Source organism: Fukomys damarensis, unplaced genomic scaffold, assembly GCF_012274545.1.
Source record: "Fukomys damarensis isolate Sample0158 unplaced genomic scaffold, DMR_v1.0_HiC HiC_scaffold_38, whole genome shotgun sequence".
NCBI lineage: Eukaryota > Metazoa > Chordata > Mammalia > Rodentia > Bathyergidae > Fukomys > Fukomys damarensis.
The window spans coordinates 75,736,207-75,753,855 of record NW_022900950.1 but is presented as its reverse complement, the minus strand read 5'-3'; the positions used below and the strand labels follow the sequence as shown (position 1 = coordinate 75,753,855).

At 42.5% G+C, this 17,649-nt stretch overlaps 1 protein-coding gene across 1 annotated transcript in view; it reads left to right on the top strand.

Moving 5' to 3' along the window:
• The window catches only part of Dchs2 (dachsous cadherin-related 2), a gene marked incomplete at its 5' end in the record, with an annotated part of 231,612 nt that overhangs the window by 95,272 nt on the left and 118,691 nt on the right, over nt 1-17,649 (top strand). Inside the window, one exon of the mRNA XM_010628006.3 lies at nt 7,860-8,051. Coding sequence (XP_010626308.1) covers nt 7,860-8,051 — 192 coding nt within the window. The remainder of the gene's footprint in view (nt 1-7,859; nt 8,052-17,649) is intronic.

The window sequence follows — 17,649 nt, the reverse complement described above, 5'->3', positions numbered from 1 at the left end:
TTTGTTTTTTTTTTTTTTTTTTGTACCGGAGATTGAACTGGGGTCCTTGTGCTTACAAGGCAAGTGGCAGAACCACTGAGCTAAATCCCTGGCCCCCATTGTGGGTTTTAGAGTGTCAGAGAGATGATTCTAGTCCCGAGGTGGAGGTGAGGGAAGAGGTCTGCATCCAGCCTGGTTAGAGTGGGATTGGCAAGGAACGAATGTCCCAGCACCTCTCCACGATGGGGTAATCCCGCATCAGCCTCCTTGGAGTCCTTGTCTCTTGAGGATCGATATAAAAGCTCTCGTTTGCTTTATCCCCACAGGCTCTAGGTTCAGAAGCAATGGGATCACTGTACCACACATGCTGTGTTTTGAATTTTCAACTGTGACTTTGCTTTACTTGTACTTTTCTTTTAACACACTTTAGTTCTTGAAGACGTCATCTGCTTTACTGAATCTTAACAAATGCATACTATTCCAATATACAGTTGTAAAATTAAACAGTTCTATGCTGATTGACCTTGGGGGCATTTATAGTTTTTGTTTATGTGGTTTTAGATGCTGGGGATGGGACCTAGGCCTTTGCACATGCTAGGGAAGCACTCCACCACTGAGGTTCACACCCAGTCCACTTCTAGTGTCTTAGCGGAAGATGAGAACATCTTATAATCAACACTAGACATACTCTACATTTTTTAATCCATTGTCATCTGAAAGGTAAAAATAGTATGACCCAGAAGGGTCGACTCAGTGTTCGTTACTGAAGTCTGTTATGTTTTTAGTGCATGTTTACTTTGCCTGTTTGTATCTCACCCACTATCACTCAGCATTGTTCTGTTTTTTTTTTTTTTTGTTTGTTTGTTTGTTTTGGTACCGGGGATCAAACTCGGGTCCTTGCACTTGCAGAGCAGGCCGCTGAACCACTGAGCTAAATCCCCAGCCCTCAGCATTGTTCTGAAAGTCCCGCCGCTAGGGGGAGACGCAGCTAGTCTGCACCTGGGTGCCGGGCAGGTTTCTGGGAAGGTTAGGAGAAAGAGGGAAAGGGAGACTCCAGACTTTTGACTTGAGCCACAGGGAAGGTAGAGGCACCGTTGGGTTGGGAGAGAGTGAGAGAGGACTGACTGCACACAGTGTGGAAAGACCCTCCCCAGCCCCAAATTCTGGTTTGGCCATGGGAGCTGTGAGATGCCCACGAAACGTGCCTAGTGAGCACGTCATGGAAGTGATTCCACATATGAATTGGGTCACAGGGGAAGGGTTCATGATGGGGGCCTGAAGTCGGAGCTGCCCTAACTTTCGAGCTGTTTAAAATCATGACACCACACGAGCTCACTAAAGCAGAGAATGCAGAAAGAGGAAAAGAAGACATTCACTCAGCAAAGCCTGTGTCCATACGGTATATGTGAAAAGAAATCCCATCGTGAAATGTTGGCGGTAAGAAGAAAGAATAAAAATGAAGCGTCAATAGCTTTTACAAGGTTGTTTCTTCTGCCACATCTCCTAGAAGACTCATAGTGGCCTACGAATTTGTATCTGAGCTTCAGGGAAATAAAAACCTTGGAAGGAAGAAGCGTTCCACTAAAAGCCTGTCGTGAATTTGTTTCTCATTTAAGGATTTATAGTATAAGGCATTGTGAGTAACTGTGTTAAACGTACATCATTTGTAATCCAAATTGATTTTGGGATGGGTAAAGTGTTTCCAGCCACACAATTCTGTGTGTTTCTAGTTGCATGTAAGAGTGCCGTGAAAGTATCCAGTCGTGGGTTCATTAATTTTCTCCTTTGTTGTGTTATTGTTTGGTAATGAAGAGTACTGTGAGTGTTCGAAGGTGATTGTTGTCTGGGACAACTGGAGAAGTTTCACTGAGCAGTTTTTGTAAAAGTGACACAGAGGACTATAGCACATAACAGATGGTCAGATAGGCAAATAGTTTTACTCGTTACAAGTGCCATTAATGCTAATACTAAAGAGTTAAAAAGTGAATGAAAGCCTTGTAGTTAGAACTCGTGAAATTAGGAATCCTGACACTTTTTCAGGTGTATTTGGGAGTGAAGGACTATGTATGCATACTTGGGGCTACTTTGTTGGTCTCTCTGTATTCTGTATGTCTTTCACCAGTGACAGCGACATTGCCATGAATTGATTACTAAACATTAGTATTGCACCACCCAGTTACTTAACAATTGCTACCAGTATTTCTTTTCTTTTCTTTCTTTCTTTCTTTTTTTTTTTTTTTTTTTTTTTTTTTTTTTTTTTTTTTTGTCACGAGATTATCAGTAACCAAGGTCTGGTCATTCAAGTAAGTAAATAAATCAAGGACATGTATGTTTTCAAAAGGACTAATCAGTCAGTACATTGGCTATTGGCAAACTAAATTTTATGCCATAGGTATCAATTAATTCTTATTGTAACAACGAGTGTCTTACACATGGAGGAAGAATCTAGCTCCTTAAAACAGCATCATTACTGAAGAAGACCCTCCAAACTGCTGGGGAGAGGTGGCGACTGCTTCTCTGACTTTACCTTCCTTTGAAGGTAACTTTACCCTATCTTAGCATAGGTGCCTTGGGTGGGGTTTGTTGAGTCGTGTGTGTATCTGTGTGGGGGGTTACATTTGAGATCATCGGGATCTTCATAAGAGTTAGTAGATCATTTATTAAATTATGTTTTTAGTGTGGGGTTTTCCAGTGACGAGCAGTAATAAAATGAAGTATTTGTCAAATACAAAGTCATGATATTAAAAATTTAACTCAGTACAAGAGTTTATCTGGGACTGGAAATCAAATGTTGTAGGTCCTTTTAAAAGAAAATTTAGCATTTATCTTTATCGTGAAAGTAGATCAGCTGGTTTGGTGGTGCACGCCTGTAATCCAGCACTCTGAGAAGCTGAGGTAGAAGGATTGCAAATTCAAGCCCAGCCTGGGCAATTTACGGACTTGGGGAGATTTTGTCTCAAGTTCAGCGCCAAAGTCCTGGTTCACTTCCTGGTGTGGGTGGTGGGGTGGGGTGGGGAGGAATATTTCAGAGTGGCAGGAATGAATGCAAACTAAACTAACCATAAAACGGGCTCAGTTACACGATCCTAACTGAACTCCTAATAAGCACTGTACCTCAGTCACCCATATTACATTATGTTTTATAAAATATAACACGTTCTATTACACAGTTACACATTCTCGTGCGGTTCCTGTGATATTTCACCTCATGCATACAGCAAGTCTTAGGCAAACCCGGCCTCTTGCCTGGCTGATTTTCTAAAGATATACTCCTCTGCCTCAGAGCTAGGGTGGGGAAACTATGGGCCCTGATCCAGAACCTCCCTGCCACCTATGAGCTCAGAATGGTTTTTATATTTTTAAATGGGGGGGCTGTTTTGTGAAAATATTAAATGTAAAAATGAAATGAATTTCAGATTTTGGGGTTCTTAAATAAAATTTTCATTGGAACACAGCTGTTTGTTGTCATATCCTGTATGGCTTTTTCATTCTACATGGCCTATCTGAGCAGTTGTACTAGAGGTTGTATGGCCATGAGGCCAAAATATTTAACATCTGAGCCTTAGGAGAAAAATTTGGCTCAGACCTGGTCAGAAATGAATCCTGCTGCTGGGGCGGGAGTTCGGGGGAGGACATTTGCAGAGCAGGCCCAGCACGGTCCCTCCATGGCGGTGAACAGACTTGGATACTTCCACATCTTCGGGATGGGGGCTTCCAGCAAGGAGACCTGTGAAGATGTGGCCACCGTGGCGGGGTCCACAGACAGCACGTGCCCCTCACCTACCGACCCATTTATTTTCAGGTTCAGTTTTTTTACCCCCAGCTTCTTTTGCTTAATACTTTTCTGTGAAATTATTATGCCTGAACACTTCTCCAAATAGTACAATAAAAGTATTTTTCAAATCACTTTCCCACGTTAGACACTTAACATTTTTCTCCGCTTTGTTTTTTCCCATTGTATCCATTGGATTTGGGGGGAATAAATTGAGTATTTTAAATGTGCATTTCATTTTTAAAGATTAAATTATACATTGTGGATGTTTTATTTGTGTCTCTGTACAGTTTCATGGCTATTTTGAACAACAGGTTTATGGTTAGACATTTGGATTCTTGAATAGATCACACTATACCTTCTGTCTTCTTTCTACATACATTCCTGGAAGTGTATTGAGTCAAAGGAGATGAATACTTTGGATGGTGGGAGAATGTTTGACGTAATGTACATGACACAAAGTTTCTTTCCACATGGGCTATACAGATGAGGGCATATCTGATAAATCTCCCTCACTTAACACATTATTTTGATGGATTCTAATCTGCAAGGCAAAAATGTTATTTTCTATTTCATTGATTTGATCATTACTGAATATATTGAATATATTTATTTTTCCGTGAATTGCCTATTCATGCACTTTGGCTATTTTATTGCTGTTATTGTTTTGGGAATAAGTATCATTTTTATTTTTACAAGTTTTTTTTTTTCTTTTTTCTTTCTTTCTTTTTTTTTTTTTTTTGGTACTGAGGATTGAACTTGGGTCGTTGCGCTTGCAAGGCAGGCCACTGAACCACTGAGCTAAATTCCTGGCCCCAATTTTTACAAGTTTCTATATTAGAGACATTGATTTGTTTGCATGTATCTGTTGCAGGTATCTAACCTGATTTTGCCTTTACTTTTCACATAATGAAGTATTAAAGGCCTGAGTAACCATTGTACTAACTTTTTTGCTCTATTATTTTTATTCATCATTATTTTGAAGTACATTTTTGTCTTGAAATTTCTTTTTAGTGTAAGGATTAGTCAAATTTATATTTGTGTGCTATATGATGTTATTGTTATATTTAGTCCATTTAGAATTTATTTCAGTATGAGGTAAATACCAGCAGACTCTTCCCCATATATCTTACCAATTTTTCTAGCAATTCATGTAGATAAGCTCACATTCCTCCTTGGTTTCCTTTGCAATATCCTAAAAACTCTAGTTTCACTAAGATCTTCTTCAAGTCCTCCTGTCTTTGGTTCAATCACTGTGCCTGCCAGTTCTCTTTTAGAACATGCCGTTTTAATTGTTTAGTTTGAAACACTTCCCACAATGAGTTTTCCTCCCATCCCATCGGTTCAGATTGTTTTGGGTCAGAGAGAAGATGACAGTTAAGTAATAGGATTAGTGGTTTCTTAATCCCTTCTTTAATTAAGGTAATATATACATGTTATCCTAACAATTTTTTTACTGTTACTTGAAGATGTGTGTTCTGCCTATTCATCTAATAGTTATATCAACTTATCTGAAGAGACATTTTAAAAGGCAACGCTAAAGCACAGTTCTATTTCCAGCTTACTAATGGCGTACAGGCCTTGATAACTAGCTGATTTTAGCTGTACCATTTTTTGCTGGCTTTTAAAAAGATTTATAAGTTGATAAAGCTTGACAAAAACGTTGTTTGAGGAATACAAATTTACTCTCCAGTGAGTTGCTTTGTGAAACATTTTCTACTTGCCTGTTCCCTCCATGGGTCAAATAGGTAGAATGGCCTTACCAGTTACACTTCTGCATATTTGTATCTCATGCATACTATTTGATTCATTATTTCTTGCAACAAACATGTAGAGTATCTCACTGTCAACAGGCGCCCGTGTTGCAAGTGCTGGAGATTCAGGGCAAGATGAGATTCATTTGCTCGGTAAATGTATCAGCGAAAGTGTACAGTGTAGCATAAAGTGGAGATGATTGCTCAGAAGCAAAGCAGAGTGGGATGAAGAGAAAGTGGATGGCAGAAGGAGGGTGATGCTCTTTATGTAGCAGGTCTGGAAGGCCTGGGTGATTAGGTGAGTGGTCTGTGTAAAGACTTGAATGACATGAGGCCGCAAGTTATACTCAAGTGTGAGGGAAAAGCCTTCCAGGGAGAAAGGGCAGAAAGTGCAAAGTCCTAACATGCTGGTGAATTCTAGAACCATCCAAGGGCCCAGTATGTGGAGGGCAGGGAGGGAGGAAATGCCAGGGAGCAGTGGGAGATCAGATAGGGCTGGGGGACAGGATGACATTCAAGAGTGGGGCTTTATTGGCTGTAGTAGAAGCCAGTGGAAGATTCTGAGCAGGAGACAGTCACGATTTGGTGTCCTTTAACAGCACATCTTTTCCTGCCGGATACAAAGTGCAAAGACTGGAAGGGAGGCAGAGTTGGAGGTGGGGTGAGGGCAGGGAGCTCGCTGCATTGGAGACGTCAGAGGAGGTGCTGACGGTCAGTGGGATGACACCGGAGTCTGGAGCTCAGAGTGGAGTGTGGAATCGGCCATCATCAGCTCAGTGCTGATCTTTAGGAGGTCCTCGGGCAGCACCCCCACAAGTAGGCAGACGTGTTTCAGTGAGGAGGGGAGGACCCGCTAGTGTAAGGCGCCAAGTGACTCAGAACCTGAGGACTGACCTCAATCAGCTTGGTAGTGTGATGAAATTGTGTACTTTCCTTCTGACCTGACCTGCAATGTGAATTATCTGTCCGGTGAACTCACTGTGTTCGCTACCTGCCCCATGGCAGTTGAGAACAACCCAGCAGTCACATTCACATAACTTTGATTAGAGTACATTGTCATAATTGCTTCACCGTTCTTTCCACCCTGCCCCTTCTTCCTCCCCCTCCCCCTGCCCCTACCTCATCCTCCTTTTGTAGCACTAGAGATGGGACGTACTGGTCAAACATTCTGCCACTGAGCTGTACCCCAAGGCTGCTCATCAAGGTCAGTCCTTCTGTTCGGAGTCACTCAGCGCCTGCCTTTCACAAAGCGGGTCCTCTCCTCACTGAAACATGTCCCCCCACCCCCAGCACCACCTTCTTACTGTCCTCCTCTACCTGACTGAGCGGACTGCTCCTCTTTTCAGCCCACACTGCCTGCTTGTGGGGGTGGGGCTGCCTGATGACCTCAAAAGATGTCATTGCCCTAGGGATAACATCTATGGCCTTATACAGCCCTTCTCTACTTATTTATAAGTGATAATGTCTTACTGCTATTAAGTTATAAATTAAACTATCACAGCTATACATATGTAGGAAAAACATGGTATATATGGAGTGACACTATCTGCACTTGTAGGTGTGGGCATGGACCTTGAAATGCACTGCCCCTCACATGAGGGGGACTATTGTACATATTCTGCCCCACAGTTAGTACACAAGTTGTTTTCGTGATTCCAGTTGTTTCATTCTCTGTCCTGGGCACAGGACTGCTGCTGACATGAAAGGCACTTATGGGAAAAGAACCAAGTCCCTTTCCTGTGTGCAGCTCAAGCCCCATGTCTGTGCACCTGTTCTGGAGAACAGACAGTGGACTGGCATCATTCTCAAATGCAGGGCCTGGCTGGGGTATTGCTCCTCAAAGGAAACCCAGCCTGGGAGATGAAAATCTCACCCTCCTTGGTGAACTCTGTCATGGGGTTGGAATTCTCGTGCCATTTACTCTTTCCATGTCTTTGTCCTCCTGCTTCCCTGTAAGGGTGGGGTTGCACATTGAGCTTCTAACCGGAAGGCTGCATAGGAGAAAGAACCACCACATGCACTGTAAAGTCCTTGGGACCATGTGGACGTTTCTAAGCCCTTCAGATTCCAAGAGATCAGTTAGGTTCACCAAAAGGAATAAGAGGACAAAAGAACCCAGGCCTGAAGAAGCTCGTGGGGCTGGCTTGGCGGCATCAGAGTGGGTCGAGGAGGCAGAGAAGAAGATGACAAAGCAGACTCATTAGGGAAGGCGAGAAGGGAGGGAGGAAGAGCCAAATCCTGTGCTTCCCCAGTAGCCCTGGGTCGCTTGGTTGTTCAGATCATCGTGAGAGCCAGTGAGACCTGGGAAGTAGCAGAGCACTACAATGACCGCTTCGTGTCTCTCCCGTCTCTAGGTAAAAGCCTCTGATGCAGATGCGGGGCCCTTTGGCTTTGTTGAGTATTCGCTTTACGATGGATTCCAGAGCGATGAGGCACCTCCAGCGTTCCAGATCAACCCACGCGATGGGCAGATCTGTGTGTCCCAAGACCTTGACCGTGAGAGGGACCCAGCCAGCTTTGATCTCCTGGTGACAGCTAAGGATGGGGTAAGTCTTTAGGTCCGATATCGCAAACGTCCTCAAGAGTGAGCCACAGTGTCCACATCAGAGTATCACTGATTATCAACAATCGCCTAATCGCTAATTGGGTTTTCTCTCCCTTTTCCTTTTGAGATGAAATCTCGCTGTTTAGTCCAGGCTGGTGTCACACTCACCACGTAGCCCAGGCTGACCTGAGATTCACAATCCTCCTGCCTCAGCCTTCTGAGTGCTGGGATTACAGGTGTGTGCCACCACACCCAGCTCACCTCACCTCTGGCTATTGCTGGAGGTTTTTGAAGCAAACTCCAAAGATTCTATCATTTTATCTATCAGTGAATAATATCTCTAAGAGATGACTTTACAAAAACCTAACTACAATACATCACTGTTTCTGATGACATTAATACTCATTCCATGCTAATTTTTCTGCTTTATTTATGCATAGCTTTTAAATTGGTTTGTTTGAATCTGTGTCCAGGTAAGTTTGCAAACTGATTGGATTGCTGGAGCCTTTAAATTCCATGTGTAACAACCAGTCTTTCCCTTATCTTCTATGGTATTTAAAAAAAAAGAAATCAGATCATTTGTCCTGTACATTTTCCACATGCTGAATATGGCCTGTTCCATCCACTCTTGGAATGCATTTAATTTGTTTTTTTTATCAGCCCTGTTTCCTATAAACTGGCATTTAGGGTTGGAAGCCTGGTTAGTGTCAGATTCATTTAGGCTATGCTGTGTGCTTCTTAATGTATCAGCAGACACACACCATTATTTCTTTACAGGGGTGATTTTCCAATTCTTTTACTCGTTTTGCATTTACTATCTGGAACACTTAAACTGAAAGTGTTCTTGCATCAGTTGTTTTATTACCCTAGAATATAATTCATGCAGGAAAGGCGGGTTAATGTTTGTATCTCTTGTTTTTTTGGTACCAGAGATTGAACTCGGGTCCTTGCACTGGCAAGGCAGGACACTGAACCACTAAGCTAAATCCCCAGCCAATGTTTGTATCCCTTTATTTTACCAGTTTTTAGAATACCACACTAGTCCCTTAATATCCTCAAAGGTGACCAATGCATTTTTTTCCTGTATGATTATCACTTTCTAGATTTTGTATAACTGATCTGTGTCAGTGCACTGCTGATCTTATCCTTCTGATATTTACGTTAACCCAACTTTAATTAGTCAGGGTACCTTCAAACTTATTCCCGGTTCTTCTTTATCAGTTTATGCATTGACACATAAAATGCAAACAGAAAAGTAAACAAATCATAATTTTATTGTTCCATGGATTTCTGTGAAATGAATGCACTCAGGGAAAGAGATGAAGAAATAAAACTAGCACCCAAAGCCCCTTTGTTGCCCTTTTGCTGTAATTTTCTTCCCAGCTTCTCCCTACCCATGTCCTTTAAGTTCACTATGGGCTTCTAACCACCAAATATTGGTGTGCTTATTTCTTAGCTTTTAGTGAATGGAATCATATACATGTGTTTCTGTTTAGTTTCTCTTGCTGGACAATATTTGTGAGTCACTTTTGCTGTTATATATAGCAGTGAGTCATGCATTCTCATGGGTTTACAGAATGCCCTTACATGAATATATGATAATTTTCCATCCATCCTCTAATTGATCCATTTAGGTTATTACAAATAGTGCTACTAACATATTTTTTAATATTAAGCTTATTTTTAACTGACGCATGAAAACATCAAAACTGTCCCTGTAAATGGAATAAAATGTGCTGTTTTGATACCAGTATACATTGTGCATTGTTTAAATCAGGCTAAACGTGTCTGTCTCCTCATTTATCATCTATGGTAAAAACAGTGCTTTGAGATGCTCAGTATCTGAGTGTTGTCTGTCGTAGCTCCGCTGTGCTTTCTCCCTCCTGGCTCACTGTCACTTCCCTGCGGTCAGCTTCCCCATCGCACCTCTGCCCTGTCTCCAGTATCCACCATCCTGTTTTCAGTTTCTATGAGATCATCCTTTTTGGATTCCACATTTGCATGAGATCATAATGTACTTGCTTGTCTTCCGTACCTGGCTTATTTCACTTGACAAAAAGATCTGCAATTCCATCCATGTTGTTGCAGATGACAGAATTTCATTCCTTTTCTAAACGAATACTACTTCATTGTTTATACGTACGTGCCTCGTATTCTCAGCCAATTATCAGTGGATGGACCCTCGAGTTGCTCTAATTTCTTGGCTGTTCTGAACAGTGTAGCATTGAGTGTGGGAGTGCAGGTGTCCCTTTGATAGGCTGATTCCATTTCCTTTGGATATAAACCAATAGTGGGATTGCTGAACCGTGTTGTAGTTCCATTTTTAACTTTTTGAAGACCTTCCATAGCGTTTTGCCATGATGGACATATACAGCTTGACCCACAAGTTACCTTTAGTTTTTTGTTGTTGTTGTACCTATTCTTGCTTTGGTGAGATGCTATCTTACTTTGCATTTTCTTAATAATTAGTGATGTTGATCATTTTTCATATATCTGTTGGACATTTGTGTACTTTTTCTGAGATATGTCTATTTAAGGCTGTTGCCTCCTTTTTACAAAAATCAGGTTGTTTTTCATCGTTTGTTTTTGCAGTTGAAATTTGAAGATTATTTATATGTTCTACATATCAACCCCTTATCAGATGCGTACTTTGGAAATATTTTCCTCCATTCTCTGAACTGTGTTTGTACTCTGTTAATGGTTTCCTTTGTTGTGCCGAAGCTTTTTAAAGTCAGATATAATCCCATTTGGATATTAACATTCTTAGGTTTTTGATTTAGATAATAAATATAAACATTTCTGTTGACCATATATATTCAGGAGTGGAATAGCTAGGTCATAAGAAACCCAAACAACTTTTCAGTGTGGTTTACCACACTATACTCCCATTAATAGAATATGAAAGTTGCATTTGCTCTACCTTTTCCCCAATAATTAATAATTAATATCTTGTAATTATGGCCACTCTAATATGAATTACTTTGAGGGTTTACTGTGAATTTTCTTGATGAATAATGAATTGAGCATTTTGTCATGGAGTTGTTGGCTATTTATGCAACTTGTGTTGGAACGTGCCCATTCGTCACCTGCTTTCCATTGTTTCGGTGTTTCCCTCGTTCTGTATGGATTCTTTTTATATTTAGCACATGAGTCCTTCGTTGGATACACTTATTGCATATTTTCTCCCATTGTATGTGTTGCCATTTCTTGTCCTTAATGGTGACTTTTGAAGAACAAGAGTTCTTCATTCTAATATAGCTGAGTTTATTAATTTGTTGCCCCAGAGAGCTCATGTTTTTTCTGTCCTTTTAGCAAGCATTTGCTTGTGTTAGGGACATGAAGGTGTTCTCTTCTGTTTTCATTGTTTGCTTGACTCACTGGTTATCTTCACACATTTTCCGATCTGGTTTTTCAGCCTAGTCCGAGGAAGTCTTATTACCTTCCTTCAAATATTCAGTTAACTCAGCAACATTTGTTGAAAATCATTCTTTCTTCAGTGCCCTGGGCTGTCTCTACTGTCACAAGTCATATGACTGTGCATGAGTGTGTGCAGCATAGCCTCTTAATTGTTTTGCCTTTATAAAGGGTTTGTGTATTCTTGCTTTGTCATTATCAAGATTGATGATGATTCCTGCCCATTTACCTTCCTAAATGCATTTTGGAAACATCTCATTCAGTTATGCATTATTAGAAAGGAACCCTCATATACACATTCTACACTTTGATTTTTTTCTCCACTATATCTTGAAGGCTTTACTTGTTTCTTTCAGTTACTGTAGAGCTTCACTGAATGGAGACTTTTCATGTTTCTTGTTTATCTGCTTGCTGCTCCTTTGTATAGATACAAACTGCTAACACTTCTCTGGTCTAATCTTTGTGTCTTGAAATTGACTTGAATTGAGCTGACATGAAGTATTAGGTCAAACAACCCAAATAACATTTATAACAAGTAAACATACAAATATGAACATGAAAACAAAATTATTTATATTCAGGAAAGTACTCATGATCTATTTGGTTAGATTTTTGTCAATACTTTACTATTTAGTTTCAGTATCTAATTCCGTGTAAGAAAACATGCCAAAGACAAAAGCAGGGGTAAACAGGAGTTTAAATTAATTCAAGTCCTATATAATTATTTACATAGCCAGTATATGCACACACAAATATTAATCCAAGGCTTTGAAATATATTGTTAATAGATTTTGAGACCATTGTAAATGGCCATCGTAGAATGGAATAACCAGATTAAATCCAATACTACAGTAACCAAACATCTTTTTCTAATTAGTGGGTTTCAGATGGTCTTATGATTGTGGGTATAAGAAATGATCTCTATACACATAAGATAATTTGGTGAATGAATGCTTAACTCTCCTGCTCAAAGTAGTGCATTTACTAGAAGGATTGGTAGTGGAATAGAAAATCAGCTTCTGTTTCCACGTTGAACCTACTCTAGACCTGCACTGGGAAGAACAGAGTCCCTGCTGGATCACCCAAATGTGTCTTTCGCCCTCCCACACCCTCCAGAAAGCACATCAGCCTGAACAAAGGTAGTGTGTTCTGTATTCTTTGCCAGTTCAGTATCTTAGTGATGTCTAAGGAAGTTGACCCGACACACTGGGCAACCTTTGCTAATTTCTAGAAATCAAAGAAGAGACAATTTCAAGGTTGATTATGTTTGATTAATCAGAACTTCTCCTGTAAAAACTATGTTTTACATTCTCCAAATGAGCACAGAATATCTGTTTAATTAAAATGGAAACATTCTTCCTGTAGGTTTTTATACTCAAATTCTCATTCTTTTTTTTTTTTGGTGATACTGGGGATTGAACCCACAGCCTCAGGCCTGATCTAAATCCCAGGGCCACTTGCCCTGCTCTCAATCTTTTTAATTCTTTTCTTTGTTTTAACATAGGGTCTTTCTAAGTCACTAAGTTGCCCAGGCGGGCCCACGCTTGTGTTCTCCTGCATCAGCCATTCCAAGTATGTGCCACCACACCCTCCCTCACTCTCTTTTGGGTCATCTCATCCTAAGCTCAACCCTGGTACTAGAGAGAGCTGCCTTGTACCCTGCCTACTGTAATAGAAGTTTTTTTTGTTGTTGTTGTTGTTGTTGTTTACCTACAGTAAAGGTACAGGTCGGGGGTAACTGCCAATGAAGAAATAGTTTAGTACGCATGGATCTTGTGATGATCCTGATTGTCACTTGTTTGGCTTGAGAGTCCTTTAAGAGATTAGTGAAGCATACTATTAGTCAGCTTTCTTGCTGCTAGGGCATCATCCCTGATACCCAAAACTTGAAGGAGGAGAGGCTTAATTTAGCTCATGGTTTCAGGGGATTCAGTCCATAGTCAGCTGGCTCAACGCAGAAACGTCGTGGTGGAAGGATGTGGCAGAGAAAAGCTGCTTTGTTCATGGCAGCTGGGAAGCAGAGAAAGGGACCGGGGGCAGATATACCAAAGTTCACATCTCCATGCCCTACCCAGACACGTGGAGAAGTACACTTTCCTAATCCCCTAGGCAGCTCCCAAGCCAATGGAACTGACGTGATTAAGCTCAGCCCCCCTGGGCTCTTCTGGTTGTGCCTGAATGTGAAAGCACGGCCTTGAGGACCACATTAGTGCCTGGTCTCTGCCTCCCATGCTCTCCCTCTGCTGCATCCCGTTAGCTGAGCCGTTAGCTGAGTGCTTTCCTCCGATGCTTTCTCCCATGATGTTTATGCCTTGGAGCCACTAATCAACCACAGACTGAATCCTCTGAAATTATGAGCTAAAAGTAGACATTTTCTCCTTAAAGTCATATAGGGCAGGTGTTTTATCCCAGCAACAAGAAACCTGACTGGTACAGCTCCCAAGAGGACGGGAACGCCGTGAGGGAAGCGGTGAGGGGCAGGGACCTGAGGGTACATTGCACACACTGCCTGTTGGTGAGAACTCAGCTGGCCAGGAAACACGGTGAGCAGGAAAACCATAAACTGGAGCGTTTACTGTGGTATCCGTGGAAGGAGGGGGTGAGGCAGAGCAAGCAGGTTCAGGATTTTAGGTGAGTATTTTCTGCAGGCTGTCGAGGACACAGGTGCTGTCGCTAGTTGTCTTGCATTTGGTCCTGAGGTTTTGAGGGAGGAGGGATAAGGACCAGACTGGAAGAGCCCATAGGGAGGGCGTCTCTGGATTGGTCAGCCTCCATTTGAACAGTGAGTCATTTACTGACGCTAACCTTGGGAGGGGCAGTGTCTCTGGGATCAGCGAGGCGCCAAATACAGAAAACAGATGGCACGGTAGACCCCGTTCATGCACTGCCCTGGGGCAGAGTCTGTAGGGAGAGGAAGGCAAAGGGCTCACCCGAACTCCGGATCGATCGTAGAGCGTTAACAAAATAAGTTTTGCAGCTACATTGTTTCAGTTCCAAATTATTGTAAAGAACAGTAATGCTGATGGAATGCAGTACTCCATTTACTTTGTCTCAGCGCAGCATCTTAAATCCTCAAAGAAAAGTTCAGTTCGGCATTTTTTGTCCTTGCCATTAGGCCTCACGCTGTGGCCACCACCAGGCTGCTGAGGCCTCTTCCTCAGCCGCCATCAGGAGCCGCAGCTGTGCTTCTCCACGCTTTCCGCCCCACGCCCCAGCCTCCTTTCGCTTCATCTCCATCCTCCTCCAGCTCCATCTCCTCACAGTGCTCTTGAGTGTCTGGATCCATCTTCCCTAGAACCATCTTCATGCTGACCACCGCCCTGGCCACCTCTGGGGGCTCCCGGGTGCGAGGTTCTGCAGAGTCTTCTATGCTGTCTGTCGCTTCGGGGCTCCAGGTGCTTTCTTCCTCCGTTTTCTCTTCTCTGGCCTGGGACTCTTTAGCTGTCCCACAAGCTAGCCATCTGAAGAAGCACCCTGCGAGTTTCCTTCCTCATCACAGACAGCCCCAAGAGCAGTGCCTGGTGATTCGGGGCCATGGTCACCAAGACAGCCAGACCTTGAAGTGAACTTGATTTTGTGAAGTGAGGATCAGTGTGTCCCCATCTACCATCCTGTAAGGTGGGATTCGATTTGCCCCAAAGTCTTGGTGGCCAAATGCTGGAACCCAGAGTCAGTGTGGCAGGAAAACTTCTGTCTACCGGAAGAAGCTCTCTGTCACCCTGAGCCACCACCACAGCCGGAGGGGTCTGGGGCCATAGAGCTGGATTGGGAATTTCAACTTCAGTCCAGGAGTCTTTGCAGATAGTGTAGATACAGGGCTCATTGTATGAACAAATACTTTGCCCACTGAAGTATTCACCCTCGAAGGATCCATTCTTTATTTTCAGCCTGAACAGGGAAAGACTCTCTGAACCTTTGTAAAGGATGGGGACCACTGAGCAGGTACAGCCCTGGTCTTTTTAGCATCTAGTGTTTGGAAAAGAGTCATCAGAACTTCCTGGACTCCTTCCCTGAAGGCTGGGCATCTTCTCTGGCTCAGTGGCTGACTTCTTCTTGTTCTCCTCACTGTTCTGGGGTCTGAGGCCACAGGGGGCCCCAGGAAGGGAGCTGGGTGTGGGAGCTGCTCCTTCCTGTGGGAGTCCAGTGATGACTTTGTAAGATAAATTTTAGAACCATCCTCCCCTTCCCGCCACATAGCCTTGTATCAGCTTCCTAGCCTTTGTCTTACCTGAACCTAAGTCCTCAGTGTGTCTCACATTTGCCTCAGACTGTATGGAAAGCAAGCAATGTGTGTATTATGTGAGCGTGTGTCACCCACACACAGAGGTAATGCACACATGTGTAATACATGTACACGCACGTACTGTACAGGAAGTTATCCAGTGCACAGTCTTCACGAAGCACCTCCAGCACTCTGAGCTTTGATGGCTGCCTCCGCACCTGTCACTAGTATTCTCTGCTCTGTTTTCCAGCAGGGTGTGCCCAGCAGAGAGGCATCACCCAAAGGTTGTAGAGTTGAAGGTAACAATGCACGCAGTGCCCCTGCAAAATCCCAGGCGGCATCCACAGAATAAACCAGGCTCACATTGTTGGAATGCAAGACACAATGAATTTATTTAAAACAAAAAATCTGGACTTGACAAAGTCCTTTCACTTTTTACAATCACCTTGACAACCTATGTTTTTTCCTGTGACCCTTTCTCTTTCTAATAAATGTCCTGAGTCCTTCATAAGAAAATTGCTGAGAACCCATTTACCAGTGTTCCTAAGAGACTTTATCTGTCAATAGAAGAATTTTTCATATAAAATACCCTGGATGTTCCGGGCTTCTTTGCTGCTGCTCTGTTTATCCCTGTGATGACTATCAATACTTTTTAAACTCAATTACGTCTCCTACTATACTGATATTACTTCTGAAATATTCCATTTCGGCTGCTAGCGCTGCTGCTGTTTATCTCACCTACAGAATCCACAGCGAGTGTACTGTAAAATTACATAATGGAACCAAAGAACTGGATTGCACTGGCAATCGAGTGGTTTCTCATAATGAAGCTCTGTAATTTAATTATGCCATCCTTACACCTGGGTTTTTTTCTTTTCTTTTCCTATACACTTTCTTCTAACCAAATGGAGCTCTCGCTTTTGGTGTGTGCGTTCATTAACTCTTTCTCCAGTTTTTGCTACATCCTGCATTCTAAAGCTCTTTCAGCTCCATCTCACCATTCCAGGCTTAAGGGAGGGTTTTGTCAGGTTAGTGACATAGGAAGTAAATTGACTTAGCTCTTCACCATTGTATATGTTCGTGATAAAAGCCGGCTATTGGAGCTGTGATACATAGGGTGTGGGTGCCACGGAGATGGAACCGAAAAAGAAAATTTGCTGGGTAGAAGGCACATTCATTTCCTAATGGCCTACGCTGCCTCTCTCGCCTGACTTTTGTTTGGAGGATTTTCACCCCCACCCACCCTGGGGGTGCACCTTGCCCAGATCCTTCTGTGTCTAGCTAAATTCACCGCACATCTGCAAGAAATTTCCCACCATTATTTCACATATACAAGAAGTAGTATCTGAAATGTCTTAAACACCACTTTACTTCATTTTTATCTCCCAAAGTGTGAACCTCTCTGCTGTTTGTTATTATTCAAATTCTCATCCACTTCCCTTAACTCATCCCTTAATTTGAATTAATCCCTTATTCATCATCTCTGTCCTGAATTCTTCTACCATGTCTTCTAAAGCTCACACCAGTTAGCACTCTCTGTTGTAAACTCAACCTGGTCTCTGGCTGTTCCTTCATCTCCTTGTCCAGACTGAAAATAGTCTGTCCCCTAAAGGCAGCATTTCCTTGCTGGCCTCTTTCAGAGAAGCCCAGAATTCTTCTAATTACAGCCTTGAGGGTAAGGTTGGTGCCCTCCTTGTTCCCCAAGCCGTCATCCAAGTCACTTCTACTCCTTCCTCCCTGAAAATCCGACTGAATTTTGAGGTTCATGTTGTCAGTCTGTAGAACAGCCACCCTTCTTGTCGTTTTCCTGTTTTAAATCCCCTTACATGAAAACTTTTACACCTTGCTCACGATCTTCCTCTTCACTACTGCAGTAGCCTTGCCTCTGTAACAAAATATCCGGGATGATTAACTTGTAAAGAGAAAACCTTTCTTTTGGTTCGTGGTTCTGAAGGTTTCAGTC